Below are 22,801 nucleotides of genomic sequence, written 5' to 3' on the forward strand. Positions count from 1 at the left end.
GTTACAGAGATAATAAAGAGGTCTGGCCCCAGTACTGAGCCCTGGATACACCACTGGTGACTGGCCACCAGCTGGATGCAGCACCATGCACCACCACTCCCTGGGTCTGGCCATACAACTGGTTCTTTACCCAGCAAGCAGTGCACCCATCTAAGCTGCAAGCAGACAATTTCTCCGGAAGAATTCTGTAGGAAATTGTGTCAGAAGATTTGCTGAAGTCCAGGCAGATGACATCCATGGCCTTTCCCTCATCCACAAAGTGGAACACTTTGTCACAGAAGGAGATCAAATTAGACAAGCACATTCCTTGGGGCACATTCCTTAGTTGGCTCCCTCACCAGGTGTGCCAGGATGTTATCTTCCACATTCTCCAGGAGCCTCCTAGGCTGTTTTGTCTCTGTTGTGTTGCGTTTCCAGCAGACATCCATTAATTTGATGTTCCCCACAAGAGCAAGGATCAGTGATTCTCCTAGGTGCTTACAGAATATTTTGTCTGCTTCTTAATCCTGTCTGGGTGGTCTATAACAGTCTCTCACCAGGATATCTGCTGTGTTGGCCTTCTGCCTGATTCTTGCCATAAACATTGAACCCTGTTGTGAACATCATTAAGCTCGAGGTAATCAAAACACTTACAAACTTGCAGGGCTACCCAAAACCCTCTCCTTCCTTGCCTATCAAGTGTTTATAGCCATCCATTTCAGCATCCCAGTTTTGCAAGTTGATTTTAAGGTAATCTGTAGGACTTGTTGCCTTTTATTCTCTACAGACCCTCAAGGTGTCTGAGAACTAGACTAATCGCTGGTTGCCAGTAGCACTTGAGATGGTGCTGCAAGAACTTGAGAGATGTCAGAAGCAACATTATTCACCCTTAGGGATAAGAGCAGAAGTCTGACCAGGCAGCTTCTTTATATTTAGCAAATCCCTTTGTCTGGTCCTGTAAAATATTTGTTACGCATTTATTTTTGTGTCAGTTGATAAGCTCTGTGTGGTACAAAAGGAGATCGCAAAAGACAGGCATGAATAAAATCAGACATGCTAGGAGGTAAGAGAGGGAAGTGAAATAACTTTCCTTTTCATCTTTCACTTGTCCTTAAGTTGTCACTGGATAAGTATCTGATATGATTGGATTTGTCTTCAACAGCAGAAGAGAGCACAAACTAGAAGGTAGTGTTTGTGGCGCAAAGAAGGGTGCAAATCTGGGTTCTGATTTGCACATACACTTAAGAGAAATAAGCTGTGAGGATTTAAAGGTAGTGTTTTAAAATAATTATCACCTACACAAACATTTTACCTTAAAATGCATTTTCAACATTAACCTAAGGCACAATAAAAATATAATACATGGGATGAATAGGTATGAAATCAAGAGAGACTGTCTTCTGAAATTTTTGTAATAGCTTTGGTATTATAAAAATTATAACTATAATTTTAGTGAAGTTCAACTACTACATGGTTGGGTCTACTTCTGAACTTCTTACTCATGTGACTCATTCCGTGGCTATAGAAATTTGGTTGGATCCTGTCCTTCAAAGATCTAAACACTTGTATTTTCATGTTTGTTTGTTTGTTTTACAGAGATGTAAAAAACACCTCTTTTAAGTGTGCAGTTTTTTAAACTTTCTCTTTGTCTTAGTCTGATTTTGTTGAGAAGAGCTTGAATGAGATGGTTAAAAAGGACGTACACATCAGCAGGTGCCTGGACCTACATTAATAGAATTAGACCTAGGCTTTTAACTTAACTTGGCTTTAAGCATTCTACTGAAATACTGTTTTTTTCTATCAGCCGTTTGCAGCAGCTCTTAATCCATCTGGTAGTATGGAGAGTTTATGCTGGGACCACCAGTGTACACAGAGGTTGTAGAACTCAGCCCACAGGGGCTGTTCAGTTGCTAAAGACAATCTCAAGCAGAATTTTTTTGGCTTCCTGCTAAGTGCAGGCTAAACATAGGATGTGAACCTGCTGTTGCTGTGCCAGTTTATATGAGATGGAATCTGTGCCATGGGGGCAATTTCCATGTAACTTGCAGTGGGATATTGAAGTATATGAGAGAGGATGAATAATTTATGTCTGAATTCAAAATATTAGACCAAGAACCAAATCACAATTAACTTAATCTTGAAGTCAAAAGAAAATTCATACTGTAGTGCACAGTGAATATATTACTTAATTTAAAATCTGTCAACACTAAGTTTCTTTGGGATTGCTAATGAGCAAGTTAAAATACTTTTGGCAGTGTGGAAAATCCAGTATTTTTATCTTGTAAGACACATTTTCTAGACTAGTGTTTTTAATTAATCCAGTGAGTTTGTCCACTTCACTGAAGACAGGAAACATCTGTTGTCTAAAGGCCAGTTGGATTTGCCTTTATCCTACTACTTAGGATGTTTCTTTGGTTTCCAGCATGTGATAGATGGTGCAAGAGAAATGTACACAGTAAAATTACTTCTGTATAAATATTGAAGGAGGAGATTCTGCCCCTCTACTCCACTCTGCTGAGATCCCACATGGAGTACTGCATCCAGCTCTGAGGGCCTCGGTACAAGAAGGACATTTTTTGACAATCCTTTTGGAAGCAAGTCCAGAGATCCATCAAGATAATCAGAGGGATAGAACACCTCTCTTGTGAGGAAGGGTTGAGAGAATTAGGTTTGTTCATTGGGAAAAGAGAAGGCTTTAGGATAACATAATTGAGGCCTCCCAGTACCTGCAGGAAAGATGGAGAGGGACTTTTCACAAGAGCATGAGGAGTGCAAGAGCACAAGACAGTGCGGAATGGATTCAAACTAAGATGGAGTAGGTTTAGGTTAAATATTGGCAGGAAGTTTTTGCTGTGAGAGGGGGACAGGTTGTCTGGAAAGCTGCGAGTGCTTCGTCCTTGGAGGTGTTCAAGGCCACACTGGATGGAGCCCTGAACACCTGGTCTGGTGAAAGGTGTCCCTGCCCACGGCAGAGGGATTGGGAAGAAGTGATCCCTAAGTTCCCTTCCCACCCCATCCAATTATTATTCTATAATTTTATAATCATACATTCTAATATGATTCTGTAATTTTATCTTCTGTAGTACTTCTATGATTTTTATTGCAAATCATATATAATAGCTATAACTGGAACAAAGATCCAGTTGCCTAGCAAGTTACAAAATGCAAGTATTTCCCAAATGCTCATTAACTTTACAAACAGAAATGTAAACAGTAAACAGACATTGCCTTGTTGGAAGTGAAGCTGTTTGACAACTTTTTGTCACAGCACCCAGAAAATTATAACAAAAACTAGCAAATATACTAGCCGGGGAGATTCTAAGTAGGCAGAAAAAAAATGCTACTGGATAGGAATTAATTTGTGACACACAAACTATTCTGCAAGATGTCAAGAGATGCTCTGTGGACAGAACCTTGATTTTGTGTCTTGCTGAGTCACCACAGCTTCAAGTGCATCCGGACATCTTTGTAAGACATCTATAAAGACAGGAGATGAGTCCCTGCAGGATCTAGCAATCCTTTGAACTTTTGCTATCAAGGACTGGAAGGTAAAATAGTAACCTTGGTACTGCCACTTTCTGCAAAGATTATTTATCTAGCACTCTGTCAGCTCTGAAGATGGGAAAAAAAGGGAAGGAGTCAAGGGAAGGACTAATGCTGAACTATTTGTACTAAGGGTGTGCTGAAGAACCCAGAGGTCCATTAAGGAACAAAGTACTCTTGCTATTAGTGTCTCAGCCATCAGCTTTAGAGGCCTGATGTCATACCCACAGGATCAGTGTGGCCAGATCAAATCCCAGTGCTCCCTCACTGCCTTGCTTACCGGGGAATAGCTGTGGTTTGGGGCTTTTTGTCAGAAATGTTCTTTAGTATTTAGACATGATATATATAATCTGGAGGTACATTAGGGCATGGATGACAGTGCTGCTTGGAAGTAGGGGAGAATGAACAGGATTAAATGTTAGACACTTGAGACTGTTAAGGGGTGTTCCCTGTGACTTTCCTGCCTTTTCCATTAACCTGCAGAACCTGGATTTATAACTGCCTGCAGTTTCTCCATAATATCTGACACTAGCCTCCTAAGTAAGTTTTCAAGTTGTGGATTGATGCAAGTGAGAAGTGACCTAAAGGATGTGAAAATAGGGTTGGGATAGGTATTAGTCTGGGAACGGCAAATCAAACATCCAGTCAGGAAATGCAGACTTTTATAGCGTGTGAAACATAGAGCAGCATAAGATATTGGAGGTAGAAAATGGAAAGTATTATTTAGCCTCAATTTCTTTTCTATTACACTATTTTTGGAATAATATTTTAAAGTATTTAAGCTAGGCTTTAATCACATAGGTGATTACCTATTAAAAACTAGGTTACCACCAGTTGTAGAAGTTTTTAAATTATGGTTTTTGACAGATAAGTACTGTTGGTCTCACCTGATACAGTATTCAGTATTAGGGACTATGCAGTCTTACCAAGTTTCCAGTCTTTCAGTATTCCAGCAGCTGATTCAGAATAAAAAAAGACCTTAGTTTTCTCTGTAGGATTTAAGTTTGTTTTGTAGTTCATTGCTTCCATTGATTCTGTTTGAAATGCAAATAATGACAGAAATGATAGGCCAGCAGCTGCAGCTGTGAGACACTCACTCCAAATGTAAATGTGGCACACACTGGGACTGGCCTCCTGTCCTTGTGGCCTGGAGGGGTTTTGTCAGGAACAAAGCAAGCAAGTGCTCCCAGGAGCTCAGGGAGCAAGCTGGAAGGCACATTTGAAGGAAACCAAAAGTATAATTTTGACATTCGTTACTGAACATAAAGATTGCAAAGCTGCTCAAAGGTTTTAGCTAAACATATTTTAGTTGAAAATGACCTTTTAACAGAATTCAGATTTTGATAAAATGTCTTATTTTTCTTTATGTGCAGAATTTTTTCAGATGCAAGCAAACATGTAAAATCTTGCCTCTTTTTCGTTGCCCCTACAATTTCCAAATTGAAATGGTGTAAAAAATTAATTCCATATAAAAGCTTTTACCAGAAGAGCTTTGTTTTCCATCTAACATAAGACTGGCTTTATCAGGGACAATTTCACAAAGGTCTCCTTTCCCTTAGTGTATTCTGGAGTGGGGTTAAAGGAGGAAGGTCTCCACAGCTGAGGCATGAGCACTCATCCTGGCCATAAGTAGTAGTGACAGCTGTGGCCTGTGCTGATACTGCCCATGTCTACTCTGCCAGGGCACTTGAAGACAGAGAAGGTCCTGGACACCTCCTTAGCCTCAACACACCTAATGCATGCTGGGCTCATGGGCAGCTCATGCTGCCTTTGTGTTACTTGTTCATGTTGCGTGTTTGTGTCAGTTCACTTACCTCTCATGTGAGTTCTTGCCCCTGAACATTACAGTTTGGACAGAAAGGAGGCAAGGATCAAGAAGAGAAAGGAATGAGCGAAGAAATGAGGGCAGTTTTGTAATTGATCAGTACAAACATGTTCAATATTTTGTGATGCTGGTGTTGCACAGGAGATAAAATAAAAAGTAAAAAGTGGGATGGGACACCTCATCCTCATTGTAAGGTCAGAGAGACAAACCTTTCCAGGAGATCTCTTTTCTTACTGCTTTCCTATTTCCTTCCAAGCCACAAGGAGCTGCATGTATCCAGCAGTCAATTTGTCCAAGTGAAGACAAATCAGACTGTACCTCAATGGTGCCGTTTGTCTGACTGGTGTTCACATCTTGGGTTTATGAACAGGAAAGATTCAAATACTGGAATTAAGTTGCTCAGAGCCAGAATTAAGATCTTTTGTGATTCAGAAGGGTTTAGAATTTACTGCCACACAAACTGTGGAGATGTACTGCAATCCATAATTTAAATTTAAGTGAACCTATTGTTTAATATATTAACTGATGGTGAGATAAGAAATGAATATTTTTCTTTGAGATGAAAATAGAAGAAAGAAGGGCACTATGGAAACTGTAAGTATGCATATGGATGAAGAATGGCATATACAGTAAGTCTGATAATAGTGGAGTAGATAGTACACAGATACTTGGAATGGATAGGAAAAAATATGAGCATATTAATGTTGGTGTGGACCAACATTCAGAGAAAATGAGAGTGAAGCACCATCTTATAGGTATGTTAAAACATACGAATGTTAATACACAGAAGTCAAATGAGGGAAAAGAGAACTGCATCAGCGTAATTAAAACTTAAGGTCAGAACTACAAATTGATTTTTTGCTCATGGATATGTCCTTCCCATGCACTTGGTGTTCATATACAATTCATGTGACTTGAAAACTGACATAGGCTCTGAAGATATAAATGGGTCCTTAATATTTTAAGAATATTTTAAGAACTCTCATCTGACTCAGTTGAATATTATAAGGTGTTCCTGCGTTTCTTGTATTAAATGAACTACTGCAATGCCAATTGAAGTCTCAGTATGCCTGAGTAAATTAAAGCAATTAATAGGACTCAAAGGAGAGTTGCATGGGATGTTTTATAAATACTTTGAAATAAGAGCAAACATACTGTGTCTTGATGATATAAAGTATAAGTCCTCATGCTTTCACCTTGGTGAACAGCAGGGATTTGTTTAAAGTTACAGATCAAGATCTAATACTCATGAACAGCAAATAGATTAAATCTATAAACAATGAGTGCTGTGCCAAAGAACACGTGGTTTTGTTTTGTAACAGCCAGTCCAAGGACAGTTTGCAGATAAGTGTGCCAGTTTTCTGGAGCTTCTTTCATATTATTTTCTTATTCTTTGGCATATTAAAGAGGAACCTTTCCCTCAATTGTAAATATAATTATGAGGGTTTTATTGATGAGCAAATCAAATATTAGTGTCAGGGTCTAATACTAATACCAGCCAATATCTTTGCTTAGAATTTGATTGGACTCTACCCCACGCTCCATTGTCACCTAAATTAAAAACAAAAGCACAGGCCCTCTCTCACATTATTTGGTGAAAAGAGGCCAAAGAAGACCTCTTGGAAGTCCAGCAATCTTGCTGAGACCCTCAAAGTGTGAATTAGGGAGGGGGTCAGAGACATTTTTTTGAAATCTAAATCTGATTTATTCCTACCCTGTTAGTGATTTCCTAAAGCACTGGATAGCATGGATCTGACCCACCGGGTTTTTCCTGGAAGTGATAAGGAAGTAAATTCTCCTCAGAAATTTTGCTGATTGTCACAGAGGCTGGGTCCCAAAACTGGGGTGCAGCCTCCCTGTGGATTCCCGATATGAACTGTCCTGAGAGTACCAAAGCCTTCTCTTGTCTGGGTGGTACCTGCTCTTGCAGGGTGATCTTAACGTGTTTCTAAAATCCACATGACATGGAGATGAGTGAACTGTCTTCTTTTGGTTCTGTCCTTTTATCTGTGTGTATACAAGCAGCTTTAGAATAAGCACTGAATGTTTCCAGCACTGCAGTCCTACTGAGAGGATAAGCATATATATTATTTCATTTTATCTTTCTTAGCTATATGAAGAGAATATATAAACCTTTGCATGGAAATATACAATCTCCTACCCCATACCTACCAGCAGTCAGACTCAGTTTTAACTTAAGCATTCATAAAAAATGAATGAAATTTTGCCCAATGACCTACTAAAAACTGAGTAGCAGCATATGGGATTTAGCCACATGGCTAGGCTTATGTGGGGACAGCCACCGTAACCAATGGCTCTTTTTATAATTGCTGGGGATTTACTTTTTTCTTAAAAATCAGCTGTTTCAGTGCCAGTTCTTTCCACAAATGAGGAACGTAGAGGTTTTCTGTGTTTAGTGAAGTTTTAATCAGCCTAGGCAGAGCTGTATAGTAGTGAGGGGAGTGGGATACAGAGCACATCCTGTGGCAGAGTGTGAGCTAGAGGCTGAATGACAGTATTTTTTTGTATCAGCTGGGGAAAAAACAAAACCTGAATAAAAACTTGTACAGGGACTGTACCTTGAAGAAGAGGTCTCCAGAAATGGCCTTTAGGTGAAGAAATGCAGGCAATATAGAATACTCAGATAATACAGTGAAATCTCACCCTTTGAGCAAAGGATGTGTTTCCTTGCACCCTGCCACCTGTGCAGACCTTGTGCATACTCTTCACTGTAAGACAGATAGAGCCTGAGGCATATTCATTCTTGAATTTGTACAGTTCTTGACTGTCCTAATGCTGCTTTTAGACTTGACTTCATTTATTCACCATATACATCTGTGCTTGGAAAATAAGCAGTGATACACCATCATATCTGAATCAGGAAGATGTTTTTCCTCTTGCTTTTTCTAGAGGTCTCCTTCAAAGTATGTTGAAATGGACCTCCTTTTGTTCTTATCCAAGGGCACACTATTAAAGCCTCTTAATGTCCTTATGGAGTATTGCCAAATGCTACAAAATTCCCACTTTTTCCACTTTAGATTCTGCAGAATTTTTTGTGGGGAAAGCAGGAATTTTTAAGACCTAGATAAATCAAAATGTAGACATTGGTTATTGATAGATAATTTATACTTTAAATTTTTCCACAAAACTACCATTTATCTACTGAATTTGCCACATTCCCTCATTCTCAACTGTGTGAGAGCTGAGCATTTTTTCAATGTTATCTGGATTTTCTCCTTTGATAAACTCCCAAGATCTGTTCATTTTTTCTGGCTCTTGTGTTCCCCAATTATTTTTTTTTATCAGGGGAAATACAGCATTAAGATAATTTCAACAGTGTGACCCTTGGGGCTACAGGTGAGAGCCTCCAGGCTTCAGAACTCCAGAAGTACATTTCAGGTACAGTCTGTGCCCAGAGGCAAAGGCAAGCCTAAAGCTTGCTGGGGAGAGGGGCCAAAAACTCTTCTGTATCCTCTGATTTAAATGGAACATTTATATCTCTGGTATTCACTCTGTATTGCACAAGAGATACCACTTAAATAAATTTTCAGTGTCCTTATGAAATTCCTAGGTGGAATATGAATGCAAGATATCTTTTAAAACACACAAAATGAAAGAACTATATTTTAATTGTAGTCCTCATTACTGTATGCCTGCATCAGCATATCAGATCTATTAAAAATACTCTCCTAACACATTTAGAGATATCAGTTTTGACACTTAGAGATATGTCATCTTGGCAGTCCTTTGCTGGAGGCTACTTGATATCAATTGCTAAATGTAATTAGAAATCTGAAATTTGTTTAAAAGCTTGGTGATCACCATTCTTTGTGCTTTAACCCTTAGTTTTCTAGGTTCCAGATACAGAACTGGGAGTTGCCAGAGGTAATTTTTTTTTTTCACAGCATGACATGTCATCTGTATGATGAAAAGAGTTTTATTCAATTGGTGCCTGCAAACAGTTGCTTAGTGATTGTGTCCTAGCTGTACAAATCTGCAGTAAAACTCATTTGTTTTACACTCTGATGATTTAATTGGTAAACACCAATGGAAAAAATCGTTGGAAAACCTAGTTAAAAACACCTTTCTAATTTTAATACTTACCTTCTATAATACTTACAGACAAGACAATGCTGACCAATAAAAGAGATATCTCATGTGTTTTTTAGTATTCTAGTTTCTCTTTTATGGATATCTTTATTTTCACTAGTGGTTCTCCTGAAGAGCTCCTTAAAATCAGTCCTGCAGCAATTTTATTTTTGGAAAGGACTAGGTGAAGCTGATCATGTAACTCAAGAAGATAAGCCTATGTGAAGTTTGCCCTGGAAAGCATCACAATATATTAACTCATAACAAAAAAAATTTTTGTATTTGAACCCATGGTTCTTTAAAAAAAACCCCATTTTTTGTCACAAAGCTCTGTCGTTCACTTAAAAATATTCAAACTGAAAATAAAGACACCTGTACTTCTCAGTGGGAGAGAAAGTGTCAGGAGACTAGAGCCATAGCAGCTTACAGATTAATCTCTTGAGAAGAGCCTGGTCTGTGTATGTGTTGTGGAAGCAGCTTTTTAGTTACCAGGCACCAGGTGGTCACCTATGGTCGATCTAAGAAGCAAACACTGCCACAAATGCTATTAGTACCGTGTAATGAGATTAACTCCCCATAGTATTTGCAGTATCCTTGAGGTTTTTTTCACTGAAGCAGCACAGGGCTGATAGCACCCCTTAGACAATGAAAGAGTTTAATCTTTCATTGTTGTATGCGCATAATTCTCATCGGCATTAATAGGAGTTAAGCATATAAGGGAAGAATAAAGCTTGGAAGTTTAAGCAGTCATAGTATGCTAGAGGTTTCCAAGAGTTTCACAGAGGACCAGGCCAAAATTGTATGACTATTCCTACTGGGTGATGAGTATTTTCAGAGATTTGTGGTTTTGAGGCATAAAGGGTGATTAGGAGTTCCAAAATAACAATGAAGATTTAGTAAAGGTAAGAAGACTTAGCTGCAAAAGACAGAACCTAAGGCAGAACTCATATTTAATAAAACATTTTGCTTTCTGTGACAAGCTAAGATTTTGCTTTCTTTAATTTTAAAGTAACTAGTTTTGATATGTCCTGAGCATTGTCATGGGCTCCCTGGAAGTTTGGTGGATCTTTATCCGGTTAGAGAGGACACAGAAGGTCTTCACAGAAGTTCGTGCATATATAGGAGGAAACTATTACACCAGCTGTGAGTTCTGTTTCCTCCTGTAAAAACTGTGGCTACTTAAGCAAAAAGGATCCTCCCATTTTGGGTCTGCAAGAACCATCTCCTTGGCTGAGGAGTTGTCATCTCTTCCTCAGCTCAAAGGCTGCCTGAACTATTTCTGGGGGCATCTGCTTCTTCCTAAGAAGAAGATTTAACAAGTTAAACATTTGAAGATTAAAATAGGCATTTTCGGAACTAGATCTGCTCCTCACTCATCCTTCTCTACAGAAGTTGGTATAGGGAGAAGATACAGGGCCAGTGAAGAAATAAAATCATCCAAGCTGATGCTTGATTGGTGCCTGGGATCACTCCACTTTGTCATTTAGAGGGCCTGTTTTTGCTGTCACACTTGCTGGTTTATTGATTTCTGGTTTCCAAGTCCTCTGACCTCTGCTGGTGTGTGTTTTTTTTTCTTGTATCAGTGGATATGGGCTATCACTATTTCTTGTTTATGCATTGCTTTTTCATTTTTTTTTTTGTTTCAGTTTTTCAGTTTCAACCACTGATAAGGGTAATTGGTTTGTGAAATTTTAGAGTTTAGGTATCAAAAGACATTGCCTTTGCAACAGAATGTTTGAATATGGGTTTGTATTTCCTGAAGATAATGATGTGCTGGCTTTTTCCCCTCTCCCTGTTTTTGATAATTTAATTAAAGGATAGTATTGTCTTTTTCTGCTTTATAATACAGTTCAATTGGTTGTACTTAAGTACATCATCTAAAAATTAAAGGTCAAAGACTGGAGGAACTACTTTATGGCTTGTCTAACTCCAGAAATGAAACCCAGAATGTTCTCTTCGTGCCAAAATGTGTGTGCCTTCTCATTTTCCTCTCTGTAAAATCTAGCATTAATTAATAGTATTTGCCTGTATTGTGCATAGAGGCAATCTATTTCCTATTGCATTTGCAGTTTGTATAAAACCATCACAGTGAAGAATTGAAAAGAATCAGTGGAGGAAGGTGTTTTGAGGCTTTTAAGAGGCTCTCTCTTGTCTCTGCCTTGGGGTGGAACAGTTGCTCTGCTCTTTCAGACCAGGAAAGCATTTGCCGCTAGACAGGGACAGTGAATTTAATCAAGAAATTGATTAGCAACACTGCTTGTATGTAAAGCAGAATAAAAGCTTTGGGCAAGTTTTGTTACGGAGTTGGGAAGCCGGGTGGTTGCCAGGGGAAAAGCTTAAACCTGGTTCTCATTAAAGGTTTACAAACATAGCGTCTTGTTCTATTTTGTGTTGGTTGCAGAGACTCAGGGATAGTCCACAGCTGGTGAATTAGTTGATAGTACTACTACATTCAACACAATCCCAGTTTCCTAAAATTCACAAAAATAAACCCAAGTATTAAAAAATGCAACTTTCCCACCGTACTACAGCTGTGATGATTCTATGATTTGTTCAGGGAATAGCAATAAAGCTGTGATGTTACTTGAGAAAGAAGAACTTCACAGCTCTTCAAAGAGCAGCACTAGGTAAATTATGTTTAAGGAAATATTTTGACAAACAACATAGGGGTTTTCTGGTAGATAATAAACATTACAGTACAGGGATCAAGGGTGGATTATTAACTGTTTGGTTGTTTTTTTTTTCCCAAGAAAATATACTGATTCCCAGACCATAGGAAGATTCAAATGCAAATAATTTTAAAATACTGCAAGGTAAAGCATCTAATCTGCAGTGGAAGGCTTGTGGAACAGCCTTAGTGCTTGCAAACAGATCTGTCATTCATTATTCATGGGCTACCAAGGTGAGGAAGTCCTCTCTGATTTGAACTAGGAGGAAGAATAAAAATTGTATCTAAACTGAGATACAGTTTATATAAATGTTAATAAATGCATGTTTATATAAAATTTTAATAAATGCATGGCAAAGAAAACGTGCTTTAGGGGAGGAATGGATTCCCTGTGTGTGAAGCTCTTATAGGTTGTATTGACTTGTCAGATTTTCAACAGGAATGGCAGATGAACTTAAAACTTAAGTTTATTTTAATTTAATTTAAGTTTTGAACTTAAAGCTTAAATTGCACGTAAGGTAATGACATCGAGACCAGAAATATCCTCCAGAGGATTTTAATTGGAGCTTTGGGTTTGGCTTCAGCTGCCATAGTGATGAAAACGCATTAGTAAGAAGGCTGCAGCAATTTAGAAACATTAACAGAAAGCTTCTGAAGTGATCAAAATTCAGATGCTTCTCCCTAAGGAGATACAAAAGACTGAAAATGTATTCAGGTAGAGATGTCTGAGAAGAGGAAAGCAAACTTATGAAATTATTTTTTTCTGAAATACTCATTTCAGTATTTATCCCTCTGCAACACATTTTAAATTTACGTCATCATTTCCCTGATGCTGCTGTGCTCCATTTTCCTTATGAAAGTGGGAGTTGCGGTGAAGTGCAAAGAAGCATCTGCAGAGTGTGCTGCAGAGGAAAGGAAAAAAACTTCCCTTCCCTGGCAGTCAGGATGCTGTGGGCTGAACTGCACAGCCTGGCACTGCAGCACAGGGAGGTAAAGTGAAAGGATGTACCAAAAAAAAGGGTTTTAGCAATGGCAACATTTGAAAAGAAGTAATATAAATTTAACTGAGGTTGTTGAGTATTCTTTTGAAATACAGGAAGGGTCTTGGCTGCTTGGTTAAATACCACTGAGGAGAACCATAATTGCTGATGTTTCTTATCTTGATTTCAAAAGCAGGTCTTTATAATTAAAGAACCTTTTCCATTCATAATTGACCTCAGTGGCAATATTCCTATGGAGTACACTTGGATTTGAGGTAGATGCTAAGCTAGTTAATGGAGATTGGCACAATCATTCTTTGTTTTGAGAAGTAATTAAAATAAATCTGGTAGTTTGGTTGGTTGGGTTTGCTTTTTCCCAGAAAAAGCAGCCCTTGGAAAAAGTGCCAAGCATGTTTGGTGCAAAAATCTGCTTAGCATCTTCAACAACCCAGTCTGTAGTGTGAACATACCAGTCACTTGCCATAACAAAAGAACACTGAGGCTTCTAACCAGGCATGTGAATTATGAAATATGATGTGTTTGATAAACCATAAAGTATGAGATAAGGGTATTGAGAAAGAAGTAGCATTTTTCCCCAAATAATATTTTATTTGGCTATTTGACAGTTGAGATGTGAGAGATACCTTTTCTGAATAGCTGACCAAAGTTAAAATATCACATTGCAGGAACAATTTAAAATAAATTATACTGGGAAGTAGTCTGCTCTGCTCAGGATTATTTTAATTCCTGAGTCCAAGATGTTTTCCAGAAGTAAAAGAGGAGATTGTCCTTCTTTCTAGATAGAGAGGGTTGTGGAAGAGGTATGATGTTGCACAGCTCTCCTTCTCTGCCTGGTTAGTAACCCTCCCAAATGCAGTTTCAGTTGAGGACTTTTACTGACCTTCAGGACTTATGAGTCAGCTCTGCATTACTGCAGTCTCCCATCGCGGTGTGTGTTGGCTGCCAGCTTCTATGCAGTACTAGGGCACTGTGCTGTGCTGCTGAAAAATAAATCTCCCGGTCTACAGACCAGTTCTGCAGTGCAGAATCCTAGAGCAATGCCATTGAAATTTAAGGATGGGAGAGAGATCAAGGAGATACAATGAAAACGCCTAAAAATATAGGGCTGACGGTGGTATATATGACATTAATTTACGATCTTGCTTTTAAGAAGTTTTTGCAATTATTACTTCTGTAATCTAGAGCTATGTTTGCCTAGACAGACCCAGACAAATTCCTCACAAAGTTTGCTGGATGTTGTTTTCTGTTGCCATTTAAAGCTAAGGTTTCAAGGTCTGCAGTGGTGACATTATTAGTATTAAATTATATCAAATAGATATCAATATCTTAACAGTCAGGGAAGTAGTTTATGGAAGAATTTCAGCTCTGGGAAGCACCTAATGGGGTCCATTAAAAAAATTCATTATGCATAGCTTAGCTTTTGAAGTATTCAGTATTCTCTAAACCACAAAATTGTGATATACTTGCAGAACCAGAAGGATTGTCTAGCTACAGCACTCTAGTTGGTTTCTAAAAGTTCATGTTGATGTTTCCATATGACCTTGGAAATTGCTTTCCTGTGTGTATTTTATGCAATTAAAATTCTGTCACACTTATCATCAGTTCTAAAGATAAAATAGTGAAAGTATGTTGTTTAGAGATCACAGTGTCTGTAGAGTTATATCTACAAAACCAGTACGTGGAAATATTCTACATCACAATTAAGATGCATATTTCAGGAAGGCACTTTGAAACTGTGAATATTTTGGAGGAAGATCTTAGATTTTAATTATCTGGAGCATTAATAAGTGCTAGATGATGCCTTGAAAATAATGGAAAATGCTATATAATTCATGCAGAAAGGATCAAAGGGCAAACCAATTGATGAATTGAGCACTAGCATCTCTGAAACTGCGTGTTTCAAGGCTGGAGGAGTGATCCATGAAGGAGATAGTGGCTTCAGGTAAATTAATTGTTGGTGAAAGCCCATGTCAGACACTTGAGTTGGAAAGAGGTGTTGTCTTCTCAAAGCTACACTCACTACAGCCATGGTGTTGGTTAAGGCAGTTCTCATGACTAGGAACATTGTATAACCTTCTAGCAAACACCAAGAAGGTCTTTCTTCTCTTTCTGCCTTCATGTTAAATTACTCTGTTCTCTAAACACTCTTTTTTTTCCTCTTTCTGTAATCACAGAAGATGATTTCTTGGAGTAGGATCATAAACGGAACTCTTCTTTTGGAAAGCATAATTCCAGCTATTCCAGTTCAGATTTATGTTCTGTGCTCGCCATCCTCTTGCTGAAATCACAGTGCTGCTAAATACTGGTATACAAGGCTTCTGTGATTTAAGCTTTACTTGTCATGTGAATTGTAAATGACACAGGTCAAGGGACAAACAGATATGACAGAATTCAGAGATAGCCATGCAAGGCTTTGGCATCATATGAGAAAGCAAAGACTGTTGCCAGGCATCTGTTGTCTCTACAGCTGGTTAGGATATTGTATCGTTTCTTCAGAAAGGTGAAATCTTATGTATTGGGAATAACTGGTTGTCATAGCATGGATCAGGAATGTTTGACTTCCTAATTCAAAAAGTACTCAAACAATCAAAGACTGGCACTCATTTCACAAAGAGGTTGGTCCTTTTTGGTCCGTTTTCCCATTGGTAGTGAATTTTAGTGCTCCACAGCAATAACTTGTAGCTGAACTCAGTGAACAAATTGACGCTGTTTGCTGACTACTTGGTATATCTTTTCTTAAGCAAAGTCGAGGGTGAGCCCATTTACTGGGAGCATTAGATTCCATTACTGTTGCAAGTTCAGCATATAAACAGCAAGAAGGGGTTTTGGGGTTTTTTGGGGGGGGGGGGTTGACTCTGATTTTATTGAGGTCTTCAGAAGTATTGGTTTTAAATTTCACTTCTGTCCAGAGACTTGGTGAAATCAATAATGAAATCACTAGGCTACTTGGTTCAGTTTTTGTAGCATATTCCCTCTTTTGGGAGACAAATCTATTTTAGTAGGCATTAAAATTATAATATGTAAACTTTCCTTGTTTTTTTACTTTCGACTGATTTGCTTCAACTTTTCTTTTCAGGGTAGTCTTTGATTTTTAATGCTTTAGGAGTCCATCATAGCATCCTGAAATTGTAAAATATCAAAAATTATGTGAGAAATACCATTTTCTGAAGGTGAGAAATGAGAGCTGAGAGTACTGATTTGCCCAACACTAACAGATGGGAGTGAAAGGGCAGCAGTTTGCTTCAACTTGATAAATGGCTGTATTTTGACAGAGGATTAGATGTCACACAAAGTTGGCAAACATGCAAGAAATCAATATTTAGTGTGAAAGGATGGTACAATTAGTCTGTTGATCAACAGGGTGTGAAAAAGGTGATGTAATGTCTTGAATTAACTTCAGGATATTTCAGGATGAATGGTTGCAGAGCAGTGAGGTCCCTGCAATTACTTGTAGTTCTTGAAACAGCTCCTAGCACAGCTCAGTTCATAAATCTGGAGGTCTTAAAGTTTGAGGCAGACAATATGAATCCAGCTATGAAAATTAGTGCAAACAGGTCAGCTTGCATTCTCTCACTCCTGCCCAAGAGTCCTGAGCGAGGATTGGTGAACTGGCTTTGTGTACAGTAACTGGAGGCTGAATCTTGCAGTCAGTGTTCAGACCGCATAATCATCTTCTGTCTAGCCTCCCCTTCCAGGGCTCTGTTATTATCTGGAGGTATAAGCCCAAATAAGATCTGACGGATAAGGACTTAGCCAAAAACAAAAATGAAATTGTATGCAGTGGGATTTATTTCAGTAAATAAATGTGACCTTAAAAATGAAAATATACAATACAGGACTATGCAGGACATTGCCTCTCAGGATTTGTAGTTAATAAATTGTTCAGTGTCAGATGTGGGTAGGAAAACATTTAACTATCACCAGGCTGCAGGTGAACCAAATGAAACTCAAATATCAATTCTGTTTATGTGGGGAGAGGGAGAAAATGAGCTAGAGATTTATGCTTTCTGGAGAGTCACAACAGTGACAGTTCAGTATTCCAGCTGATCAGATGCAAGAAACATTAACGTCACTGCAGAGATAACACATAATTCCCTATATAAAGCATGTAACCCTAGATATGAATCTGAACCTACCATCATGACCAGAGGAAGCAGATTTAAATGATGGCAAGGAAAACAGTCACACTTTGTAGTTAGTGTCATTCTTCCAAATCTTTGTCTCCATCAGAGGGCTCAGATCAGTGTTAACTCATTATTAGATTTGTTCACAGCTGTCACATCAGCTCGGCATTCTAGCAGGATTTTATTTTCACCTAGAAATGTGTAAAATATTCTGATATTCGTACATATATAGGAGTTATTGCTGGGAAAAATTATTATACATTCCTTGCAGACATCCTAAATTTAAGAAGCTGTTGGACTGAATTGAGCCCTGGAGGCAGTGAATCCATCTTCTCTGGCATAAATGAAGTTATGTCTGTGTTATGCACGCCCCATTGTGTCAGCTAGTTACAAGACTGAATGATTAGCCTCTACAGTCTGTGGCAATACCAGCAGGACTTTCAGACCATTCCTGGAAGGAGCTTCCTGAAGTCCTGTTATTGCAGTCCAGTGCCTGGATATTAGACAGCCATTTCTCAATCAGGTGTACAAAGAATTTTCTTCTTACTTGCAGATAAAGTACTTCAGAGTTTTGCAACATCAGAATTTGCTTCAGTGACTCTGTAAAATCACTGCCTTGCTGAACACTTAGCTATTTCTCCAGCTTGCAATTTAGTTCAGCAGCTTAGCATGCTTTGGTACTCCTTCAATTTATACCCATAGATATTTGTATTGAAAACAAGGAAATATAGATTTATTCAGTTAGGACAAGACATAACAACCATCAGATGAACAGTCATCCAGACTCTGAGTACTCTGTTGATAACATAGAACAACTACGAAGAGCCCAAAGTTAACACACATGTTTTTGGAGGAAAGATTTGAAGTCCACACTAGAAATAGCAGATGAAGTAGTGAGCTTTTGAAGTTGCTTAAAATGTATGAGTTATTAGATTGCTGTTGGCCATGCAAAAAGCTGGGGTTTTTTTCCAAAACAGTTTATTGCTTTCAACTTATTGTGTGCAAGGGATATATGATATCAGACATGATAAATCTGAAACAGATTGTAGTTGAGATGATTCTTGAACATCAGTTATTGCTTCCCAGCACAGTGGCTGACAATCTCCAATACTGCCTTTCAATAGTCCAAGCGTCCCTTAGAACTTCAGGGATGGATGTTATATGGTTTATTTTGGAGGATTTCTCTCTTCAGCATCTGAAAATTCCTCCACAAGAGACATGGGACAGCTGGGTGTCAAAGCTAGTTACAAGTGCAGAGCAGTGAGGGTTTCTAGCTGCAGAGGTCATTGCATATTCATGGTGTGTGGGAAGTTTCATTAGCCAGCCCTGCAAGCTGTGCCATCTGTTAATACCACCCAGCACGGTGGCTGACGTAACACAGCCGCCACGTCTTCTGGCGGCGAAATGAGACTTTGAAGTCCTTTAGTGACTTCAAAGTGAAAAATGAGAGATGTTTAAAGTTGCCAGAGAAATGTGTTTGCATGCCAGATCAGGTGTTAAACAGTTAGCCTTTTCAGGAAGAATACTCCTTTCGCTCTCTCTGCCAGGAATGACCACAGGAAGGATTTGCCTGCTTCCTCTGTGTTTACTTTGTGTAGGAATTGTATTGATAGGGAGCAAGTGAATATTGCTGTCTGCCTGGAGTGACAGGAGAAGCTGGTGGAAACCCGTCTATTGACTAGCCTGTTACAGCAGGCCCACCTATGGGCTGGGTTGCACAGGCATGCCCAGGAAAAAGTGTGATGCTTGGTTAAACAAAACTTAAATGAGGGCTTGATTTCTTTCCCTTGCCATTCATTTGCATTTTGTGTTTGCACAAATTTAATACAGTGACTGTTAAAAGTGCCCCTCATGTTCATGCTGCTTGACTGACTTGAAAAAATTGACTGTAATTTAGGAAAACTGTTCTGTCACTTTTCTAGGAAATGTGACTAACACCATCCCCCATCTCAATAATCACACAATAAATGTCATTGTTATTTGGATGGTAGGGGGGCATGAGGATCCTATGGCCATAGAAACTGGGTTGATGGGTGCAATTTTAAGCAATTTTCACATGCTGTTTACTTCTCTCTGTTCTTGTTCTGAATCAAACAGCCAGACTCTTTGCTCATACCGGTTTTTAATTTGAAGCTTTAATTAATAAAGTCAAAAGATGAGCAGATACTTGGATTTCTTCCAAACACATTTAATATTTATATATTAAAGTCTTTGGAAGGGGCTTTGACTTGCTTCCTAGGAATTATAAGCAGGTAAAATCTATCCACCCAACCACTTCTGTGTAATGTGGAAGTTTCTTCATTTCTTTCTCTGTCAAGTCATAGAAATGATCTGTCATGTGTAGAAAGAGGCTGCAAAAATTCAGTAAAGCAACCCCAGATGTGAAGTAGTCTCAGGTTCTCCCACTCCCATCTGTAATTTAGTAAATCACAGTCTCTTGCCAGTTTATGAGGTGCTGTTGCTGCTTTCTGCTCCCACACTCTGATAGTTAATTTCTGCCTGATAAAACTGTTCCCATGGGAGACTTTCCCTCATTCCAGCTGAGCATCTCAGGATATCAATCTGGGCAGCAAGCCTGTGTTACTCTTACAAAATTGCAAATAGTTTTTCAAAGTCTTTCCTATTTCCCAAGGGGTGACATGGGACGGTGTTACCAACATCAGCAAGTAGCTGCAAACTTCCCAGGTGTTCCATGGGATGGGAGCCCTCACAGTGACTCACACCCTGCCAGTGCTGGCTCCCCACACTGTATGGTAATCAGTAACATGCTTAGGCCAAAGGGTTCAAGAGGGAAACAGTCACACGTGCACCACGTACAACTTGCCTGCCTCTGGAGACCAGCCTCAGGGCCCATGAACCCACACAACCACGGGAGCAGGGTGTCCGCTGGGATGTAACCACCACTGCTGTTGGTCACCAGGAGCTGTGACTCCTCAGGTCAAATCCTTGCCAGCTACACAGACACACAACTTGGGGCAGCTTCAGTTAAGTCCAAACTATGTGCTTTGAGACTGATGAAAATTGTGCATCTCTTTGTCTACCTTTGCATGTAAATAACTGCATTTATTTTCTACCTGTGTTTAATGTGTTCATGTCTAATGATATATGAGGCTTAGTCTAGCCTGAAGCAAAGTATGTGTTCAGTGTCACCAACTGTTAAGCAAGAATTTTCAATGTCTGCTAAAGGGTGAAAATTCCTTTAATGTCCTTATTGATAAAATTCAATAAACTCTACCTAATCTCTTAATTTAAGGGAAAATCTGAAAAACAACTAAAATATCAGAGCACAGAGCATCTTCTGAAGGAGTCCGTGGTAGCAGAGCCATCTGGATGTTTTATTGACTGTAGCTTTATATGTGCATTTCTGATAGGCAAGGAAGCAAAACTTTAAAAATAAATGGAATTGCCAGGGGATTTATATTCATATATCTAATACAAGAACTGCAAAGGGAGTGGGACCTGCCCTCTTCTCCTTTCATAATATGTAATCTGTATCTTTCAAGGAAGTACAGCAGAAAGAATATATATATTAAGAATATATATATTCTTAATATATATTAAGAAAACTAGGTTTCTTCAAACTAAGTACATATCCTCAAGTTTCTAGGCACTGTCATGCGTGAGAGAATAGACTTCCAACCCTATCTCACATTTTACTTGAGAACACTATTTTCCTTCTCCATCATTTTCTATCATTTGATTGTAAGCTCACATGCTTATAAATGCAGAGATTCCCCAGAGCAACAGCAACAGACACAGCACAGTGGGAACTCAGGGGGAAGGAGGAGGAAGAAGGCAGGCAGGTCAGTGTGGAAGGAAGAGGGCATCACTGGGGCAGATGGGGCAGCACTGAGCCTGCCCCAGCCAGGGACACTGTGGGAATGGCTGGCTGCCCTTCCTCTCACACAATGCTCTCAGGCATGTCGAGCTCCTTTCAGCCTGACTGTCCTCAGCCTTGTTAATTTACGTCTCTTTGCAGGGGAGGTTTTCTAAGTTGGCAAATAGGTCTGTGTCCCGTACTCCCTTTCAAGCCTAATTAATTATTTTAATTGATTAATATTGCGCCAAGCAGTTTGCTCAGAAGGGACAGCTCTTCTGGTTTTTTAGACTAATTACCAGTCTGGATTTCTGAATGACAGTCCAATGCTAATTAATCTCACTGCAGTTCTCACAGAAAGAGACCCTGATAAGAACTTGCCAATTAACATAAGGAGAAGCAAAAAAAAATCAAGTCCTGTTTTGTTTTTCTGGCATTCACTCCTGGTCAGATGAATATCACTGTTGAATATAGAGATGGACTAAGTATGAAAGCCAGTAGAGAGATTGCTCCAAAGTTGCCCAGACTTTACTAGTTCAGGATCTACATGTTATTTGTATGTCCTGTCACTCTTGCTGCTTGACATTGCTTGCTACAGCTTTTATAAGCAGGAGTGAGATAAAGTAAGGCAGCATGGCAAGTGTCTAGCCATCCCCACAGGGAACTTTTTGCAGTGTCCCAGTGTTAATCAATGCCATTGAATGTCTGAAAGGGAGCAGTTTGGCAGTGTGGGTTCTAGTTTTCACTTGGTTTGGTAGGGCCAGATGCTCAGCTGGTGATGGTTACTCCCTTACCTGCACCAGCGCTGTGAGACCAAGATGAGTCATGGGTACTCCTTCAGACAGGTCAGCCAGAGGGCTCTCACAAAGTGAGACATACAGCAAACTCATGGGAAGTCCTGGTTTATACCATGATGGTTGAATTTAATTTTTCTTTTTTCCTCTCTGTGCTTGCAGGTCAGAAGATTCTTCACCACAGAAGTGATGTCTTAGAAACTGTAGTCCTCATAAATCCCTCAGATGAAGCAGTTAGTACAGAGGTAAGTAAGAAATACTTTGTTGGACATGTCATAAAAGCTCCATTAAGTGGACATGAGGATGAGGGCACTGAAGCAAATGTAGTTGAGGTAATTATGGAACATCAGTCACTGCCTGCCAGTTTAGAGACTGACAAACTGAAATACTATTTTTCAAAATCTTAGCAGACACTGAGAGCAGGCTCTGACTGTGAATGAAAGGGTGTATTTGGAACAGATATAATGAAAAAAGTCACCCATCCCTTGATCTTTTCCCTGATTCTCCAGACTCCTGACAAATTGTCAGAAACAAAGGACAGAAACACGCCTCTGATCCCAGCATTCCTTTCCTCATAATACATCAAATTCTATTCTTGATGCAGTGGGGGCAGTTGTAGTTAACCTGTCTCTGCTTTTCTTTTGCTTTGCCATTGTTTGGTAGCTCTAGATGCCTATTTTATATAGGAAGTAAGTGTCCGAAGGTGCCCAGGGACAAATTTGGGTCTGAGAGGAATTACCAGCTATGTGGTGGTGACACTAGGTTGATCTATGTGTCCTTCAAAAAGCATGTGACATGATTAGTGAACCTGGAGAGCGCCCCATAAGAGGACTGCCAATTCCTTATGAACTAAGTAGAGTCAAAGAACTAATTGTATAGCTCAAAGACAAAATTTATTTATTTATCTAGTGAGACTGAAGGTTGAAATAATAAGGATAATTGCATTGCTGGTCTGTGCTGG

At 39.2% G+C, this 22,801-nt stretch overlaps 1 protein-coding gene across 1 annotated transcript in view; it reads left to right on the plus strand.

Annotated features, from left to right (window-relative positions):
- Positions 1-22,801, plus strand: part of MAP1B (microtubule associated protein 1B) — a 68,478-nt gene that overhangs the window by 22,868 nt on the left and 22,809 nt on the right. The window contains exon 3 of the mRNA XM_086866670.1: positions 22,003-22,085. Within this exon, the coding sequence (XP_086722796.1) occupies positions 22,003-22,085 (83 nt within the window). The remainder of the gene's footprint in view (positions 1-22,002; positions 22,086-22,801) is intronic.

This window comes from Cyanistes caeruleus, chromosome Z, assembly GCF_971803275.1.
Source record: "Cyanistes caeruleus chromosome Z, bCyaCae1.hap1.1, whole genome shotgun sequence".
NCBI classification, from domain to species: domain Eukaryota; kingdom Metazoa; phylum Chordata; class Aves; order Passeriformes; family Paridae; genus Cyanistes; species Cyanistes caeruleus.